This window comes from Malus domestica, chromosome 10 (assembly GCF_042453785.1).
Source record: "Malus domestica chromosome 10, GDT2T_hap1".
NCBI classification, from domain to species: domain Eukaryota; kingdom Viridiplantae; phylum Streptophyta; class Magnoliopsida; order Rosales; family Rosaceae; genus Malus; species Malus domestica.
The window spans coordinates 36,490,293-36,509,775 of record NC_091670.1 but is presented as its reverse complement, the minus strand read 5'-3'; the positions used below and the strand labels follow the sequence as shown (position 1 = coordinate 36,509,775).

Genomic DNA, 19,483 nt, shown 5'->3' with positions numbered 1-19,483 from the left:
CACTCTGTAGTAAAAAATCGTATAAAAAAATAATGTCACAGATCTGTCCATTTTAAAATTATATAATTTTGGTGTTTCCTTAACTTTTGTTGTTTAGATTCAAGTCTTCTTCATTAATATGAACACAATCTATCTGTGTGTCAAATACGTGTGCTTATGAAATTTTTTTATTTCATATAATGGACTCCTATTAAGTTTTTTATTAGTGTGAAAACAACCCATAAAGAAATTAATTTAACCTATAATTACTACTATTAATTTATCCAGGTGGATCTCCTACGCTTGATTTTTAATTGGTGGGACCCTATTTGATAATTCTTGACAAAAAATTCATATAAAAAAACAGAAAAATAGTAAAACGGTAAGCGTATAAGGCCAGCCATTGCCGCGAGTGGTATATTTCCCCAAACGTGTATCTGCCAAGTAAGACCTAATTAAATTGCATTTTCACACTAAATACCAATTAAGACAACGTTAATTATGGGGGTTCTCACTAATCACTATCCGCGTCACACAACCGTAAGAAGCCCCCTTTTTAGGAATAAAATCTCAGCCGTCCGATTAGGACACCATTTAAAAACTACCGAATTTTGTCCAGATTCAATGTCCTTTTGCCTTGCTTTCTTTACTAAATAAGTACCGCCTTAATTTCGAAATGAGAAAATTTTCAGTATATCGAGATTACTGTTGGTGCATGAAATATCATGACATTATTGGGTAGAAATTTAATTAGTCAAGTATCAAACTATTTACAATTTTCTAAAAAAATATCAAATTTAGAAAATTAAATATTAAAAAGATTCTAGATTCGCTTTTCCATGTGATATAATTCCAAAACAAAAAAATTTCCATTAATCAAACAAACAAAGCTGTTTTCAATTATATAAAAAAATATTAGCGTCAATTATTCACGAGCATATAAATAAAATGAATCTCATATGGAGATTCACCAAATCAACGACCCTCGCATCAAATAATTAGTGACCGTCGATGAAGCGTCAGATTTACTGAATCTGGCGGTTGAGATCGTCCCTCCAAAAATCAACGGTTCAGATTCGATCATTGCCAGAATGTAACAGCTCTTATTCTTAACACGCGAGTAATGAGCGGTCAACGAAGTGGGCGTATATAACTGCTTGCTTTACTGAATGAGTTTTCCCGCGCCTCTCTCTGTCTCTCTCCGCCGGCCAAAGGAGAAAACGGAAGCTCACTTTCTCTCTCTCTCTATAAATCTCTCTCTCTCTCTCTCTCTCTCTCTCGAAGATAATATACAAATATGCAGATATTGGAATAATCGCTTATTATTTCGTATATATATAAGCCAAATTCAGACGTACGGTTGCGGATCTAAGCATTTTCCTCAGCTTTCTCGGCAACCAAACAGAAACTAAGGGTACTGAATCAAGCCTCTCTGGATCATCTGATTTACTTATTTATTTCGATAATAAATTCGGTGTTTTTTAAAATGTTGAGTGTGAATTTTTACAGATGGTGGCGGGCGGCGGAGGAGACGATGAGGGGATACGGCGGAGAGGCTGCACGTACCGAAGGAACGATTTTCTCCCCGAGGAGTCGTTCCAGAGCTGGTGGAATTACGTCCATGCGCTGTGCCAGACGCCGGGCCGGTTCGTGGATCGGGTCCTGACCCGGTCGGCGGACAGCACGGAGCTGGTGGAGATGAAGGCGCGGAGTCATAACGAGATGAAGAAGACGCTCAACTGGTGGGACCTCATCTGGTTCGGACTCGGCGCTGTCATCGGCGCCGGAATATTCGTGCTCACCGGACTGGAGGCGAAAAACCACGCGGGCCCCGCCGTCGTGCTGTCGTACGTCGTCTCGGGCGTCTCCGCCTTGCTCTCTGTTTTCTGCTACACCGAGTTCGCAGTCGAGATTCCTGTTGCAGGTACGGCAACACACTTACTGAATATTCGAGCAATTTTGTTAAATATTATTGTTGTATTAATATTTTTTGGTAAAAAAATTTGTTTTATTACTTTTAAATTAGCCTTTGCCTGCATATTATCGTCTTTTTTTCAACAAGAAACGGTTCTATTAATTTTTAATATATTTTTTATGAACGACTGATGTGTATGCCTGGACGTAAATATTTGATCTTGACGGAAAATACTAAAAAAAGGTTCGATATATAAAATTTAATAAAAAAGGTTCGATTTTCACGTAAATATTTTTTAAACTAAATTTATAAATCAAATGATGTGGTTATTGATAATTAGATTATTAGTTAAGCGTTAATTAACGTGCTTATTTCCTACTAGTGATATATCATTTGGGTTCTAAAATTAGTTTAAAATTTTAATCTCCTTAACTTACCCTTTTTATTTTATTATGTGTTTTTCATTAAAATATATTTTGAAAAATAATAAACTTACTAATCACTCACAGTCCGACTATGTCTTTCTTGTGTGAATATTTTTACTTTTTATTTTTAGAAATTCCTAATGAGAAAGGCAATTTAAGTATTATAAAAGTTCGACTCTTTTGTCTTTTCCCTTTATATAATAACACAAGTTTTGATAATATTACCGTAAAATTATATAAATTAAATTACGTAAGATTCTTAAACAGTTGAACATGCTTTTCTTAGTATTTTATAATTGAATTATTCCATAGGGTATTTGACTTGAGGTTTTATACAACCTTACTGATTTTAGCCTTAAGACATTTGAAATCACGGCAAGAAGAAATTATGATTATATATCCAATAAATCGAATTACAATAAATCAATGATGATTAAACTTATTTGTAGAAGAGAAATCGTCGCATGCTTATAAATGTCATCTACTCTCTTCAAACTATATGTTCTTACTATTCAAAAGAGTTAAGTACGTATTAGAAACAATATTATTAGAACAGGGACAAATCTTTATATAATCGTGAAATTAATCTATCTTCTTACCATTGAATGAGAGAATCTCATTGGTCACAACAATTATACTATATTAGCGTCCCATCACACCATTAAATGAAATAAAAAATTACAGAGTTCCGAATCTATTATTTTGATCATAATTAGGATTGCAAGATCACATAAACAGAGATCCTCTTCGGATTCCTTTCAACAGTCTTTGACCAACAAATTCGGATATTTGAAATTTGATCAAACGACTAAAGTTTTTATAACTTTTAATGGGGCCTTCTGTTTTTAACTATTGGATCAAATTTCAAAGGTCCAAATTTGTTAGTTAGGAGGCTCAGGTGGAAAGGATCAGGAGATGATCCCTTTTCCACATAAACATCATATAATTTGAACTGGGAACTGTTAATAGAACTCAAAAAATCTCATTCGGCATTCTTCATAAGTGTATTTTTTTTTTGTATTACAAAATATTTAAAGTGCAAAATAAGATTTTTAAATTTTTAGAGTATTAATAACAATTATGTTTGAATATTAAATAACCCATTTAGGTGAAGATGCAAAACGTCAAATGATCAAATGCTTACGTTTAAAGGAATGCTTTTGAATATTCTGAAGATATTTTAGTAAAATGTATCAATAAATCCAAAGAAATATTTAATGAATATATGGGTGACTGGGGGAAATCTGGCAGGTGGCTCATCACGTTGCTTGCCCGCATGATTTTGCTACTTTCTACATTATTCTTCGTTTTCCATGCGGACTTTCTGTTTGCTTAACTATTCAAAGTCAATGACTCAATAGCGTAGGCCGGTCTATCTCTTTGACTCTGATGAGTGATGACCTGGGAGTCCTGTCCCCACCATCTATCACTGGTTTTGACTTTCTTTGGGTCAATTATCCTTGATTTAGACTTAATCCTAGTATTGTCTGGTTCATAAGGTACTAACACATTGATTAAATTTAGTTGATTAAGAACATTCATTCTTGTACTCGAGTTCGAATCTTGTTGTATCGCTTCTATAAATCATAATAGTTATTGATCCTATCTTGCTATGTCTAATATAATATTTCGAAGTAATTAAAGTAGTAATACCATTATAATTAAACTAACGGAAGATATGAAATTGTAACAAATTCGTAGATGAAGTATGATATTGAAATTTTTTAAAGATAGGGTATGAAACTGTCATTGATCCAATAGTTAAGATAATTTTATGTAATTTACCTATTTTTTTTCAACTGATCGTAGAAGTGAAAACGTTTTGAATTTGATTTTGCAGGGGGCTCATTTGCCTACCTAAGGGTGGAGCTAGGTGACTTCGTGGCCTTCATTGCAGCAGGCAACATCCTCCTCGAGTATGTCATAGGCGGCGCAGCCGTTGCTCGTTCCTGGACCTCCTACTTCACCACCCTCTGCAACCGCAGCGACACCAATGATTTCCGCATCGTAGCCCACGATTTGCCAGAGGACTACAGGTTCCTCGACCCCATTGCCGTTGTTGTCATTATCGGCATCTGCTGCCTCGCAGTCCTCAGCACAAAGGGCTCTTCTCGTCTCAACTACATTGCCTCGATTGTCCATGTAATTGTCATTATCTTCATCATCATTGCCGGCCTCACCAAAGCTGATACCAAAAACTACATCGATTTCGCCCCCTTTGGCCCCCGCGGTGTGTTCCAAGCCTCAGCTGTACTATTCTTCGCCTACGTTGGATTCGATGCTGTTTCAACCATGGCGGAGGAGACCAAGAATCCCGCAAGGGACATCCCAATTGGTCTTGTCGGTTCAATGGTGATTACCACAGTGGTCTATTGCTTGCTTGCAGTGACATTATGCCTTATGCAGCCGTATGGCAGCATTGACGAACAAGCTCCATTTTCGGTTGCATTTGAAGCTGTTGGGATGGGATGGGCTAAGTACATTGTGGCAGCGGGCGCATTGAAAGGTATGACAAGCGTGCTTCTTGTCGGGGCAGTTGGACAGGCTCGGTACCTCACTCACATTGCCCGAACCCACATGGTGCCGCCATGGTTTGCGCAAGTTGATTCCAAAACCGGCACTCCTGTCAATGCGACGGTCACCATGCTTGCAGCCACCGCAATCATTGCCTTCTTCTCAAGCCTCGACGTTCTGGCCAACCTTCTCTCCATCTCCACTCTGTTCATCTTCAGCCTTGTTGCCATGGCTCTCCTTGTTCGCCGCTACTATGTAAGCGGCGTCACAACTCAGGCCAACAGGAACAAGTTCATTGCCTTCCTTTTCATCATAATTACCTCTTCAATTGCCACCTCTATCTACTGGAGCAGAACAGATAAATGGACTGCCTACGTGGTAACCGCGCCGCTTTGGTTCTTGGGTACTTTCGGGATTTGGTTACTTGTCCCCCAAGCAAGGGATCCGAAGCTCTGGGGAGTGCCACTGGTGCCATGGTTGCCATCTCTTTCAATTGCCATCAACATTTTCCTGCTCGGGTCAATCGATCACGCCTCATTCGTAAGGTTTGGAGTGTGGACTGTGATCATCTTGGTTTACTACTTCTTCTTCGGGTTGCACGCGTCTTATGACACGGCAAAGGACTCCGAAGCGAAGAGGCTGGAGGGCGGCACAGGCAATGAGTTGTGGAAGGTTGAAGCTGCAGGGGTTGCGACAAGGGACCCCGGATTAGGCAGTGGAAATGGTAGCTATGCCTCTGCAACTGCTGCTAATTAAGAAAGGGTTTCTTGAATGTGTCAAGATTTAGTTGTGTTTGTGTGATTAATTCTGTATTAGTTTGTTATCAGCTTGCTCATTAGTAATGTGATTTACAATTATATGTCTATAAATATGATTTACAGTAGTACTTTTAACACACCACACCTTTCTTTGTAACCAAGTTTTTTTTTTTTTTTAGTTTCTTTCTTACAAGCAATTAGAGAGGTTAATTATTTTTATGAGGGTACGTCGACAATCTAATTTTAATTGGTAAAAGTTTACATCGGGCATGGGAGACTATTTTAGGGACAAAATGCATCCGAACTTTCACGCACAACTGAGAATGACCTATATTTGCCAATGCATTCGCAGCAATAAACATTCCTTCTGATCCTCGCAAAGCGAGAAGTTTTGTTGGCTTGAGGTCGCCCTTTTACCATAATCAATTTAGAAATCTCAATTATTGAAACTATCATTTTTCAGCATTTGATCAATATCGCCAATGTTTGATCCATATATCATCAATGTTCTATTTAGACCATTGAGATTTGCAAATCGATCATTTGAGTCAACTTCCGAAAAATCTATGGCAATTAGAGTACGAAAGAAATTAGTGAACCTTTATGACGCCATGAAAGTTACACGAAAATAAATTTATACTTCCCGTAGAATTTCGCAAAACCGATTAATAAACGTGTATATATCATTAACTAATTGAATAATGCCAACACAATCCTCATTGTAATATCCCTTTCTCACTGCACACCTTACAATTACGTACATTATATATTTATGTCTCGATTTTGAGGAGGGTGTTGAGGGATGTACTGTTGAATCTCTGAGCGAGCCCTCGGATCACAAGCACTGTCACATCCCGCAGGTGCCTCGACTGCACCATCAAGTCCACCTCATTCTCGCCGTCCACCACGATTTTCAGACGATGTTGGTCGTTTCGGAACAGCTCCACCTGACAAAACTCTCCACCTTTTTAAGTTTGTAGGACATAAGAAATGCAACTCAAAGCCGGAAGGAAGATGAAAGGAAATCCAGCCATCTTAGGCTTAGAACGACAACAATGAGCCTGCGCTAAAGTTCTATGTTTGAAATTTCTTCGATGTGTTGAACATTCCAAACATCGCGCAACTGGGAAAGCAAAGATGGATTTAGAAGGCGTGTATAGGAAGTTAGTGACGTGAACTTACGTGAAAGGGAGGCGCATAACTTCCACGAATTTCAGTCGTTGGGAAGGAAGTCTTGGAACCAGGCTTTACCACCTTGACTCTTTTTCTATTGACTTCGAGGATTCTTCTCTCAAGACTTCCCACTGCAGGAGCCTGCAATAAAAACAACAAAAAAATTTCAATCGTTTCCAATGGGGAACAGATTAATTACAATCGTAGAAAGAGGATATCAGTTGACGAACCTTTTTCGTAGATTGGTCCTTGTCACACAATGTCTGTACCGAATAAGTGAAATGTGGTTAGAAATGGATTTTGCGACAGATACTATAGGATTTACTACACATGGAAGACAATATCAATGAGTTTAACGATTTCCATACCTCAAATTTCACAGTTCCAAGATCAAGCTTCTGCCTCACTTCTTTAAGAACATCAGGTTCTGCATGAAAATCGATGCCAATTTTATAAACAAACAGTCGGTCTATTACAACTTAAAAGCAATAAGAAAAAGGAAAAAAAATGGTGAGAGACGGGATTCTAAATTACCAACTGCAATCGGGTCTGTTGATGCAGAAACAGGTTGCCCCTCCACTCCATCCTCTCTTACAGGAGTGTAAACCACAACAAGCCTGTACCCTACGTCGTCCACATTAGACTCATACATTCTCCCTACCTCCCCTGCAAGTAAAATTTTCATTCAATATTCCAGTGGAAAGATAAATCATATGCTATTCGCTAGGCTATTTACCATCACAAACGAAATTCAGAAAGCTCCACAAATTGTTGAACAGAAAAATGATTCGTGTAAGAAAAACTATACCTGGTATAGAGATAAGATCAGGACTCCCAACCATTGATCTGAGCCACTGGATTCTACTTTTGCCTTCCTTCCCTCCGCTATAAATTCCACGTACAGCGTATAAGTTGGTGTGGAAACCCCTCCCTTCAATCTCCAGCTTATCTATCCTAGGGATCCCTACAGATTAACAGAAGTGAAATATATGATTAAACAAAAATTAGGGGCATATACGAATACGGTTAAAAGCTAAAATATGGAGCCGTGGCAACTTCCACACGTTTTGCATTTCAATCCATCAAATGGGCTTGAAAGCATTTCTTACTAGTCCAGTTTACATGCTTTAGGATCCCAAGAAAATCACCAAACCCGAGGACTAATGGATGTGTTTGAAAGGGAATACCTGGTAATATAGGTCCAGTTTCAGCATATACAGGCTCAGTTGATCTTCCAAAGACATCAGTCACAATGCACTCACATTTTAGACAGCGCCCAACATCTTCTAGACGCATCTTGTAGGAGCAAGATTGCTGCGCAGGTAATATTTCAAAGGTTTTCATATCTTCCTCCTTTGAAGAAAAATACCTGCAGCATCCCTTTGTGTCATATAATGAACAAATTGAAATAGTACAAGCTAATAAACTTGAGACAAGAAATAAGAAAATTTCAACAAATTGAATGCATCTCGAGACTTGAAAGTTATGACATTAGACGACATTAGAAACCGCTGCATGCCACCTTCTAAAAGATTCAAATAGCCATCTGATTATCAGAAAAAAATGTTACATGCCACTATGACCCAACTGTAGTCCCATTTGAATGGAATCATGCCGGTGATTACTAAAATATAACACCATACCATTGATATCTGACATCTTTCTTGTACTTGCTCCAAACAATCTGTTGAGTCTCACTCTCTGGGATCACTTGAACAACTGTAAGAACATCACCTTCGATTGCCTTTCCAGTGAGAGCGAGCATCTCTAGTCTTGGAAGCTCTGGAGGGTAATGCCATATCCGAACGATATTAAAATTTAAGTCCAAATATATCAAAGGCCAGAAGTGTTGATACAGTCAAATGGGACTCTACCTGGAAGAATAATATCAGTTGGCTCAGACAACTTCAGTTCTCCAACCACCGAATCTGAACGAACCGGTGTGTATCTATGAGATGCATTTGAAAAAGTTCATTAGTGTGTATATATAGATATCTACATATTCATCCATAAAACTCCACAGGCTATACATATAACTAACAAGGAATATATTTGACATGCAAGTTGTCAGATGTTGGAAAGGTTAAAATGCGAGATGGAACTTTTACCCAAACAATAGACGGCAGTTGTAGTCTGCATCGGTGACTTCATAAGTGTTAGAGTTGGCTCCATTAATAAGAGCAATAGTTCCTTCATTATTTTCTCTATACCAGCTAAACAGGCTCGATCCTTCATATCCACCAAAATACTCTCCTTCTCCAGAATAAACACTTCGTGACAACTCCTTCACACGAACATTAGAAACCACAGGAAGAGCTGCAACATTATTTCACTAAACAGTCAATGATCCAAAAGAAATGGATATATGAATGCCTTGGAAGACCTAGACAATAACATATGAAATGTATCGACAATAGTATATAGCAGATACAAAACATGGAACTGATCAATTAACTATAAAGTTGGTCTCGATTCTTGGCTAAATTAAATTGAAACAGTTTCTCAAGTATGTAACTTCCTTAAAATCCAACACCACATGAAATTTAAGGAACTTGAAGGAGTGTATATCAATTTTTCCAATCAGAAAAATAAAACAGCATTAATGGTATGTCCTCCTGTGAATGATAACCAAAGAATCTACAAGCATGAAAATATCAGAACTAAGTTTGTACCTGGTGCAACTGGAAAGTTGCAAATCGCAACTAGTGGCTGTCCACATTTGCCATCAGAACGAGTGGGGAGCCAATGCAAGGCTAAATATGCCTCCACATCTTCAAGTACTGGTGTGTATGTTCTGCCACATTTGCAAACCATTAAGATACATCTTTTCAAAAATGGAAAAACAGACTTAGAATCATTAGAAATCACCTCCCAGTATCAGAACTTACAATGCTTTACCACATATAACCAAATCTTCACACACATTAGATATATCCTGCAATGCAGATCCATGCAGCTTATTCTTTGTTCTGTACCAAATGTATTCTCCAACACCTTCTTCTCCACCAAAATATCTTTTTTTTGGGTGTAAATTTTCAGCCTCACAGCAGTCGGGAATGACAAGCTCCAGCCCTTCAGGATCCGCTGTTGCAAGAAGCAATAAATTGAGTTGGTTTAATAATAATCAAATAATCTTTTCTTTAATGCAAATGAAAACAAAAGAAATGGACAGAATAAGATGGATTCACCATAATCCAAAACGAATTTAACATTTGACCATCCAAACTACAAAAAGAATCTGCAGAACTCTTGAAAATAAATTAACTAACCAGGAGCAATCACATCAGATTGTATACTCTTAGAATTTCCTTTCATCCCATCTTTGCGCATAGGAGTGTAAACAAGTTCAACACATGTTCCCACATCATCAAGGGTCAAATCCACAAAATCTGCCACGAGAAAAAGTGCCATTTCAAATTGTAATTTAAATGGATGTGAAATATGTCTCAAGTAATTACTCTAAAGAACTCACCGTGTCCTTGAGTACTCAACTTCTCCTTGACACCATTACGCTTCACTCTAAACCATTCGTGGGAGCAATTTCCTTTCTCCCTGAATCACAAACAAGGACTTCCATTGTGTGAGCAATCATAAAACCAAAATTCCAGGATTATCCAAAGGAGGAGAAAACAATAATACAAAAAGAATAAAAGGAAATCTGACCCTCCACTATAAGAAGCAGTAAAGCTGAGACGTTGCCCTTCTATCATGGAACCAAGAAACTCCAGAGATCGACAAGTTGGGGGGCCTGCAGTCCGAATACAAGTTTATAATAAACACTCTTTCTTAATTTTATTCTTCTGGAAAGATGAATAGGCATTTATCAGAACTGATGGTATGCGTATCAAACTTATATGACCATATTATTACTGATAACCAGCTATACAAGCCAAAGTGAGAAAGGGAAGAAAAAAAACTAGAAACCTTCATTAGTATCCTACCATTATAAATAAAGATAACAATAAATTAACTCATTACCAGGTATAACAGGTCCAATTTGTTCGGATAGAACAGTGGGACCACGAGCCCAGTCACTTCTGACAGGCTCACATGACACTGAGACAAAGAAGCCAATATCATCAATTGAGAGAGTGTATGAAGCAGCTTTTGCACCCCTAATTTCAGTTTGTGCTCCATCTGAGGTAGTCTGCCAATGCATCACATTTCTTTTATCAAAAGTTGTACCAGTTGGCAATTTTCTATTGCTTGAGAAAAGCAACCACAAACAAGGTCGTATACGACGTGTTTTCTCAAGGAATTGTGACTTTCTGGTAATATTAAAATGTAAATTTCTAGTAAACAAGGAATTCTCACACACAAGGTTCTGGAAGCCAACCAAAATTTCACAAATTGAGAACAGAAGATAACTTACTAGCAGAACAAAGTTAAATGAAATTACCCGGAACCAGTAGAAAACTGAATCTCCCTCTTCACCGCCCCAATATTTTTTTTCCACACTAAGTGTAGTTCCTTCAGTGGCATTCCCAACGATTTGTAGAGAAAGCAATCTAGGGTTCCCTGATTAAGAAGTAGCATGCTTCATAAGAATGACTCGAGCACAAAATATATAAATCAGCATGCATAGGTATCCACCATAATTTGCACAAGTCTACAATGAAAATTATAGCATATGCCATTGGCATGCATATTCATTTGAAACCAACTAAAGATCAATGTACTGTGCTTTTTCTTTTGTCCACTTAGCAAAACAAACATGCAAATAATCGGCACAATATATATCAAGAAACAAGAGAACAAAATTACCAGGGCGAACACATTCCTGGCCCATGCATGTTCTTGGCTCACCCACAATCCCATCATCACGCACTGGTGTGCATTGGAATGAAATGAATTTACCAATTGCATCTTTTGCAATACGATACTGAAGAAGTCCTGTGACCTCAGGTATTAGAGATCCGCAGTCAGCCTCAACCTGTCAATTCCCAGGAAAACAAGTAACTATAAGCATAGGTCCTCTATATATCACCTAGCAATCTGCACAGCACATCATGGGAAAAAAAACCTAATACGACCCAGTGTAACGTTGAAGATTCTCTCATTTTTGTAGATAAATCAGTTAAAAATATGTAAGAAAGGTATTAGACCACCAATAGATCAAGCATTAAATCATGTCTTGAATTTGATAAAGGTATATATACCTCATGAAGATACCAATTATAGATACTTTTTCCTTCATGACCACCAATGTAACCATATGATGCCGTCAACATTCCACCTTCGGTGTAATCACCGGTAATTGATAAGAAATTTAGGCTTGGAGGCAGAGCTGCAAGAAGCAGGATAACGGTCAGGTATCCACTACCTCTATTAGCGCATCAAGAATGGGTGGTACAAGGATTAAGCAACTCCCTTGTTAGCAACAGATGCAACCTTCAATCTAGCCGTTGGAAATCAACGGCTGGGTTTATAAAGTTTAAAAAAAAACACATATAGAATTCCACCGAAATTTTTGTGAATATATTAAAAAGATTCTCTGTTTCCAACTTTCCACCAAGATAATTATGGTAGAATGCCGCAAACATTTCATTGATAAGTGGGGAAGGATATACCTTCCACCACTCTTTCTATATCAGTGGTGGCAAAATCCTTGTATTAGGCTGATATTACTGTATATTAGCTTGAAATCCAAAAACTATTAAATACACAAACACATAAAAGATTTACTTACTCTCAACTGCTCTATCTGATATAGCATACGCTGGTTCACCAGATTCACCGTCTAGAGTCATAGGAGTAAATTTTGCAACGATGTAATAGCCAACAGCTCCTAAGGGTACGCGAAACGCCTAAACAAAGGTATCATCAATACAATTTGCATCACATATATGAAAGCCCTTCAATTAGGATTTCTGAATTCGTATGTTAAAAGAATATGAGATCACGAACCTTTGCAATCTTAGAGGTGCTCAAAGATTCAAGACCTTTCTCACCATCCAAAGTAGACGAACTTGTTTTAAACCACTGTACTCTGCTAGACCCTTCAGTTCCTCCAGTGACAGTACCGACTGCAGTAACCTTACTGTTCTCCCTTAGATCACCAACTATCTTCAAATCTATTACCTTTGGAGGTGCTGGAATTTGACAGAGCAAAAAAAATATATTAAACAAGAGGAAGTCAGTGACAACATGCCAACATCACAAAACCAAAATAGAAACATAGAACAGGTTAAAATTCCAACCATACATCACAACAGATATCCACAAAATCAACCAGAAGACTTCCACAAGGAAAATGACATCAATTTAAAGAATGCTTTTTTTTTTTTTTTTTACTTAGAAAAGTAAACCAAATCTAGCTTCAAGACTGTTGACATTATTCAAGATACCTGGCTTCACAACATGGGACCTTATCGAAACAGATTCCCCTTCTTGACCTGAAAAAAAGAAAAGCACCAACACAATGTTAAATGCCAATTCAGGAGTAAGCCACACTGTTACTATTTATAAAATGTTCCCAAAGGAAAGGTCAAAGTATTAACCTTCAAAATTGATAGGTATATACACAAAAGCCAAGTGATGGCCAACATCTTCCTTAGTCAAAGTATACTCAGATGTACCAGTTGATACCAAAACGAGGTCTCTGACAAGAAAAGCCATTAGAGGAAATATGAGGAGGGAGGCTCAAGTATGCAAACTTTCAACAAAAAAGAAATTAGAAAAAAAAAGACGCCAAAATTGAAAAAAAAAGATTAAGGGAACAAAACTATGAGGAACTTCCACATGAAGGAACATAATAACTAAAGGCCATATAAGTTCCTTTGGAGCATCACAACAAATGAGTATACTAACCCAGTGTCTTTATGCTCACATAACCATTCAAACTTGCTGGGACCCTCTCTTCCTCCAAAGTAATCACCAACTCCTCTGATGGTACTGCCTTCAACAACATCTCCAACAATGTGTACATTATTGACTGATGGAGGGGCTGCCACCATGAAACATGAACAATTAATACCCCAGTCATAATCTTTTGGGCTGAAAAGGAAACGCAGTGAATAAAAGAGGGAAAAACAGCCTCAATGAATCGTATACTTGACACAGTCATGCTACAAAAGTTATGGACAGGATCTTTGCAAAAGTTGGAAGGGTTACAAACCTGATTTTACAAAATCGGTGTATTTATAATGAGGTTCTCCTTTGGCACCTTCTTCTGTCACTGGTGTGTACATAAAAACCAAACTCGAATCAATATCATCTATAGTCAATTTGTACTCCTCATCTTCAGCTCCAGCAATAACCACAGGACTGCTATTCCATTTTCTCCTCAACCAACTGAAAAATATGAAAGATGTATGTGCATTACGTTATTTCTCTGTACCATTACATACAAATGTGCGGACAAGCACATATTTGTAAGAAACATATGTATGTAAATAACTTGCGCAGATATGTGCTAGACTACTATTGTACATCAAAGCTTAAGCTAAGAAACAGGCCAACAACGTGTGCAACGCACTCCTGCACTATTAAAAGTTAATAAAATTACTGGTGGCTGGAGGTTGGAACACATGAGACTATCATATACCCAATCTTCAGCTATTTTGGAATGGATAGCAATGTATATCAAGCTAAAAATATCCAGCATTGTCAACGTAACGTTGTAAACATGTACGTAAATTGTTTAAATGGGTATTCTCACCTAGAAACACCTTTCCCTGGAGTACCACCACACCACGCAACCTCTGCATGGCCTCTCATAATATTTCCCTCCATCAGATCTCCACGAACATCAAGATTCACAACCTTTGGGATTCCACTTCCTTTGCAAGAGAGACAGTAAGATAATCAGTAGCATGACAAAAGTTCCTTACACCGTATAAAAACTTTCCCAATAAGCAAATGTATGCTTCTTTACACGGAAATATATTGGCAAATTATTCCATTGGTATTTACCTCGTTTAACTGGAGAAGATATAGCAAAAATAGGAGGATACTCCATTTCTCCTAATACGGGAGTACACTCCACTTTTAAAATTCTACCGATATCGTCATGCTTAGGCCAGTAGACCTATGTTCATCATCAGCTCAAAATTAGATTGCACGAAGAATAAATTGCAGCCCTAAACTTCAAAACATTGAACTTACTGAAAGAATCAGTTACCTCTCCAGTGGCATCAGGAATAATGGTGAAATTTGAAGGAGTTCTTTCTCCTACAAACCATTGGTATTTTAAGATTAATTGTGGATCAGTTGCCAAAGTGTTCTCTTGTACAAAAGTGAACTGGCAGCGACAGGTATCTTCTTCAAATGGTTTCTCAACAGAGGCCTCCTTGACCAGGAAGCCAGGAGGCAAATGATCCTTCCATTGCTCAACAAGGAAACGAAAAGTTGAGTCTGTTCAAGAAACAAAATTTCATTAGTTTAACTAAACTATCAACTACAACTGCAAAACAAGGTTAAACATCCTAATATTTCCTGACAACAGACAAAAATGAAAACTAAAATACAGCAGCATGCCAATCATAGAATATAACTATCCATAAACACACATATCTCCAGACATATACATATAAATTTGGTAAGTTCATTTGAAGGGCATATAAATGCAGCTTATTGTGAACTTTGTTCATGCATTTCAATACATTATTATCCTATGAAGCAAAACACACGATAAACCATCAGATTTGCAGTCCCTTTATCAAAAACAACATGTCTCTCCAAAAGGAATTATGCAAGACAGTAAGGTGTCCATTCAAACCCTTTACTTCCAAGTTCCAACAGCAACTTGTCCTTTCAAAACCAAACATAAGCTCTGCACCAAAGATTTCACGAGAACTGAATTTTGCAACATAAAAGAACGAAAGAATCAAATTACACACCTGCTGCATGGTCTGGACGGCAAAACTCCCAACCATCTCTAATGCACAAAGAGGTGTGTGCAGGATAGCGCTTTGCAATTGTAAGCTCTTCTCGGGAAAGATCTGGCAAAATTTTCACATTAACTCGTAAGAACACACTATTGGAAAATAAAACTAGTGATATACAAACACAAAATTATAGATATACACAGAAAAAAAGGGGGGGGGGGAGGGAAAGAAAAGTAAGAGCAGGAAACAGGTAAACATAGTAGAGATGCAGAAACCAAATCACAATCATTCTACAAGATACCTCTATCATTGAACTTTTTTAAGGTAGGGCCAACAAGCAAAATGGAAGCTGCTTCTAAGTGAGGCATTTTAAGAATGGGATTCTCCTCCACTCGTAAATGCTGTGGCACAAAACAAGAAAGTATGAGTATGTGAGTTTACACACCTGGGTCAAATGAATTAATTAATTGATGCATCAATCCCTTTCATTGACATGCTTGATGTCAATCACACTGAATTTCACCAATACAATCACCACAGCTAGTCTATAGTATTTGACGTTAAATGTGCCAGATGTTCAGCTACATTGTTAAAGATAAAGACCCACAGAAGAGAACTTGGGGTAAATGTAGGTATTTTGAAACTAACCTCAAGGACTGGTAAGTAGGGGAAACCCTTTAGAGTTGAAATTTTGTTTTTGCTGGCAGCTAATACCTGTTTGAAATTTTGAAGTGATTGAAATAATAAGTATTTCAAACACTAGGAGTGGGGAAAAGAAGCCACAAGTTGCAAGCTACTACAACAACAACAAACCTGTAATCTAGGTTGGCTTGCCATTGTAAGAGACTTCAACTTATTTTGAGCGACAGAGAGAAACTATACAAGGAAAAACAAACAAAAGTCAGAAACATCAAAATTATTACCCCCAGGGACCAACTCGGGAGGTTATAACAAATTGAAAACTGGCATTGCACATCAGCAACGCAAAACAATTCATTAATCCTTACCTCCAAATTAGGGAGCTGAGGGAGGCTTGCAAGTGATGTGATTTGGTTTCCAGCAAGATAAAGTTGCTGCACAGATCAAAATTTAAGAACCCTATTACATGGATAACTGCATTCTACCAGAAAGATGAATATATGTATATATATGAAACATATATGAAACACAAACCTGTAAGACTTTGCAATTTTCAAGAGGTTCAAATCCAGGCCCTTTGAAATCATTGAAGCTCAAATCCAGAACCTGGAAATAAGGAAGTACTATCAATCATTATTAAGCTATTTATTTTCAAATCTGCAGACATTGTTTACATGCTTATTGCGTGCATAGTAATAAATAGTTGCTTGGCAAATAATTTGAACATGTGGATGGAAACATTTGAGTCCTATTAACCAACCTTTACTCGTGTCAATATTTCCACTCCCTCCAACGTAGACAAGAGATTGTCTCTAAGATAAACAAACTGCCAAAAAGAGTGTTATTTAAAGGAAGAATTATAATCGCTTGCAAGGTATCTAGTTAGGCAGATCGCAAAATTCTCTTAAATGCTAATCGTATAATAAGAAATCAGTTTACCTCTAAATTTGGCGACAAGTTCAACCCGCTAGCCTTGAGGCTACGAACTCTGTGACCCCTAAGATCTAACCTCTGGCACAAAAAGTAAAATAAGGCAGTAATAAGTACAGAATGAAAGGACTGTCTGTCACCTGTGATATGATAATATTTCACAAGTAGTCATCTTCAACACCATGACACACACAGATGCAAATCAAATAAAGTATCCAATGAAGCGTATGTGAAATTCAAGAGGAATGATGCTTACCAGATCATCACCGGCTTTGATTTCCACTTGTGGAAGTACAATGAACCGAGAATCCCGGTGTTCAGGAGTTGCTGTTTTCCTACGTCCAGATAAACTGGAATTTCTATCAAGAGAAGAGGACAAAGTTCTCAGCCCACTAGTAACTGCAGGTGATCGAGCTGATGGGGAAGAAAGCTTTGAGACCGACTTCCTGACACCACTGCTAGCACTACTGTCCAATGAGGAAGTCGGCCTTCTTGAAGATGAAGAAGAAGTGGACAATACTGGCCTCACAGCAGGCTTCCTGATAGTCTCTTGTTTAGTTACACTCACATTAGATCCAGTTGATTTATTCAGGCTCCGGTCCAATGGCGATCCTGAAACCGACTTTCTAACCTCTGAAACGCTGGTTCTAGTCAAAGATTTAGCAGTAGCAGCTGAAGGCACTGAACTTCTTCTAAGCTCTGGGAGAGACCGCCTTACAGCGTCCGGAGTCTTTTTAACTGCAGCCGTAGTAGTATTGTTTTGCATTCTTGCGGCGGAGACTGATGGCTTCTGAGGCAAACCTCCAGTGCTGTTGCGCCTTACAGGGACTGAATTCAAACTCCGGGTAGAGCCAGTTGCACTTGGCTTGGTGACACTTAAATTAGGATCCAAACCACTTTTCGGGTCTACTTTCGGTCTAATGGAACTAGTTGGAACCGAGATCTTCGATGTCACTGCACCACCAGGTTTCACCTTTTTGGAAACACTTTTTGCAGTTTCTGATGAACAAACAGAGGACTGCTTCTTTGGAATTGGGACCTTTTCAACTGTGTCTTCGCCCGCAGGCACTAAATTGTCCTCCATTTTGGTTCACCACAAATGCGTTCAAAACCAAAAGCTACATTCCACCAACAGTTAACAAAACCGAATAAGTTTATGTTTGGTTTCCAAGAAAATGCAGAAAGAAAATAAAAGAAAAAAGTGCAGTTTTGTAAAAATTCACACCCTTTACTCAACTAAGCTAAAAACTTCAACTTCACTCCTCACCTCAATTTTTCACCAACTAAAAGGTAATTCAATTCAAGTAAAACTCCATGTGGAAAAAATGGAAAACCCAATTCATAAAATAAAAGCCGGAGGTACTTACAAGTCCAGAACTTGATAAAGATTGAAGCTTTTTTCAGGACCAAAACCCCTGTCCTTGTAAACAAAGGACCATACTTGGATCTACCACAAAATGTAGACTGTTTAGCAAAACCCAGTTCGATTTAAGCCAAACCCTTTCGAGAAAAAGGCTCAAAAACAACAAATGTGAACTCAGAAGGACTAATGCAAACAAACAGTAAAAAGATTGAGACGAAATAAATGAAGAGAGATAGAGAGACAAGGACAATAAATTAAAAAATCACCTGGACAATGTCTCAGATCTGGGGGGTCACAAAACTGAAAGGGAAACTGTAAAGCATTTCTAGGGTTTTATTATTATGGCAGAAGATGCTCAGAGGCAGGCTCGCAAGGCACCAAAAATACAGCACAAAAGTGATGGAGTGAGAGAGTGAGTAACTGAGAAACTGTGCTGTTTGCTGAGCTAAGAATTTGGTAAAAGCTATGGCCACACCACAGCCATGTGGGGATTAAAATATATTTGGAAAAAGTTGGGTGTTCCAGATAAAATTAGCAAATGTTAAAAAATTGGCGGAAAAAATTAAGATTTAAAACACTGTGCAGTGAAAAATGGACTCCCATTCCCCATGTCATCTGTGAGTGGGCAGAAAAAAAGGGGAAGTGGTTGGTGAAAATTATAGTACACTTGACTACTTTAATTTCGAAAAAGAGATCATCTTCGGATCTCTTCCTCTTAATTCACTAAATCAAAAAATTTATGTCGTTGAAATTTGATCAAACGGCTACTAAAAGTTATAATAACTTCAACTGTTGAATCAAATTTTAACGGCGCAGATCCCCTGATTTGATAGATTATGATGAAGGAATCCAGAGAGGATCCAAGTTAGGATAAAAAAAGTAATGTGCTTTTATTTTAGGATTTTATCAAAATAAAGTGTCAAAATACTTTTAAAATGACCTAAAACGTTTTTAGTTAA

At 37.8% G+C, this 19,483-nt stretch overlaps 2 protein-coding genes across 4 annotated transcripts; one reads left to right on the top strand and one right to left on the bottom strand.

The window, feature by feature from the left end:
- The first annotated feature begins 1,120 nt into the window (after positions 1-1,120).
- Positions 1,121-5,733, top strand: LOC103446117 (cationic amino acid transporter 1-like). Its single transcript, XM_008385184.4, has 3 exons — positions 1,121-1,393; positions 1,489-1,903; positions 4,160-5,733. Exons 2-3 carry the CDS (start codon positions 1,489-1,491, stop codon positions 5,587-5,589), a joined length of 1,845 nt encoding a protein of 614 aa, XP_008383406.1. The 5' UTR covers positions 1,121-1,393; the 3' UTR covers positions 5,590-5,733.
- Positions 5,734-6,256: 523 nt separating this feature from the next.
- LOC103446118 (187-kDa microtubule-associated protein AIR9-like) lies at positions 6,257-19,067 on the bottom strand. Of its 3 annotated transcripts, none has more exons than XM_008385185.4 (39): positions 18,791-19,067; positions 18,529-18,608; positions 17,418-18,279; positions 17,171-17,242; positions 16,992-17,057; positions 16,766-16,837; positions 16,600-16,665; positions 16,406-16,468; positions 16,241-16,306; positions 15,894-15,993; positions 15,605-15,706; positions 14,887-15,119; positions 14,679-14,793; positions 14,425-14,545; positions 13,882-14,057; positions 13,575-13,710; positions 13,265-13,365; positions 13,112-13,159; positions 12,672-12,856; positions 12,454-12,571; positions 11,924-12,051; positions 11,529-11,697; positions 11,164-11,282; positions 10,743-10,911; positions 10,428-10,512; positions 10,237-10,316; positions 10,034-10,153; positions 9,653-9,848; positions 9,437-9,558; positions 8,873-9,080; positions 8,639-8,712; positions 8,408-8,546; positions 7,952-8,133; positions 7,573-7,728; positions 7,299-7,430; positions 7,133-7,191; positions 6,995-7,027; positions 6,774-6,905; positions 6,257-6,538 (listed from the first exon to the last, which is right to left on the bottom strand). In XM_008385185.4, the coding sequence occupies exons 3-39, from the start codon at positions 18,243-18,245 to the stop codon at positions 6,362-6,364; spliced, it is 5,148 nt and encodes a 1,715-aa protein (XP_008383407.1). In that variant the 5' UTR covers positions 18,246-18,279; positions 18,529-18,608; positions 18,791-19,067; the 3' UTR covers positions 6,257-6,361. The 3 variants fall into 3 exon arrangements, with proteins under 3 accessions (XP_008383407.1, XP_070661738.1, XP_008383409.1); XM_070805637.1 differs by having other exon boundaries at positions 18,529-18,625; positions 18,791-18,956; XM_008385187.4 differs by lacking the exon at positions 18,529-18,608 and having other exon boundaries at positions 18,791-18,991.
- Positions 19,068-19,483: the final 416 nt, after the last annotated feature.

Bases quoted from the DNA above. Each gene is read 5' to 3' on its own strand.
- LOC103446118 (XM_008385185.4), bottom strand. From the start codon at position 18,245: ATGGAGGACAATTTAGTGCCTGCGGGCGAAGACACAGTTGAAAAGGTC. The intron at 17,058-17,170 runs GTAAACTGATTT...TCTTTTTGGCAG, and splicing joins ACTTGTCGCCAAATTTAGAG to TTTGTTTATCTTAGAGACAA. The intron at 14,546-14,678 runs GTAAATACCAAT...TCTCTTGCAAAG, and splicing joins ATCTTCTCCAGTTAAACGAG to GAAGTGGAATCCCAAAGGTT.
- LOC103446117 (XM_008385184.4), top strand. From the start codon at position 1,489: ATGGTGGCGGGCGGCGGAGGAGACGATGAGGGGATACGGCGGAGAGGC. The intron at 1,904-4,159 runs GTACGGCAACAC...TTGATTTTGCAG, and splicing joins AGTCGAGATTCCTGTTGCAG to GGGGCTCATTTGCCTACCTA.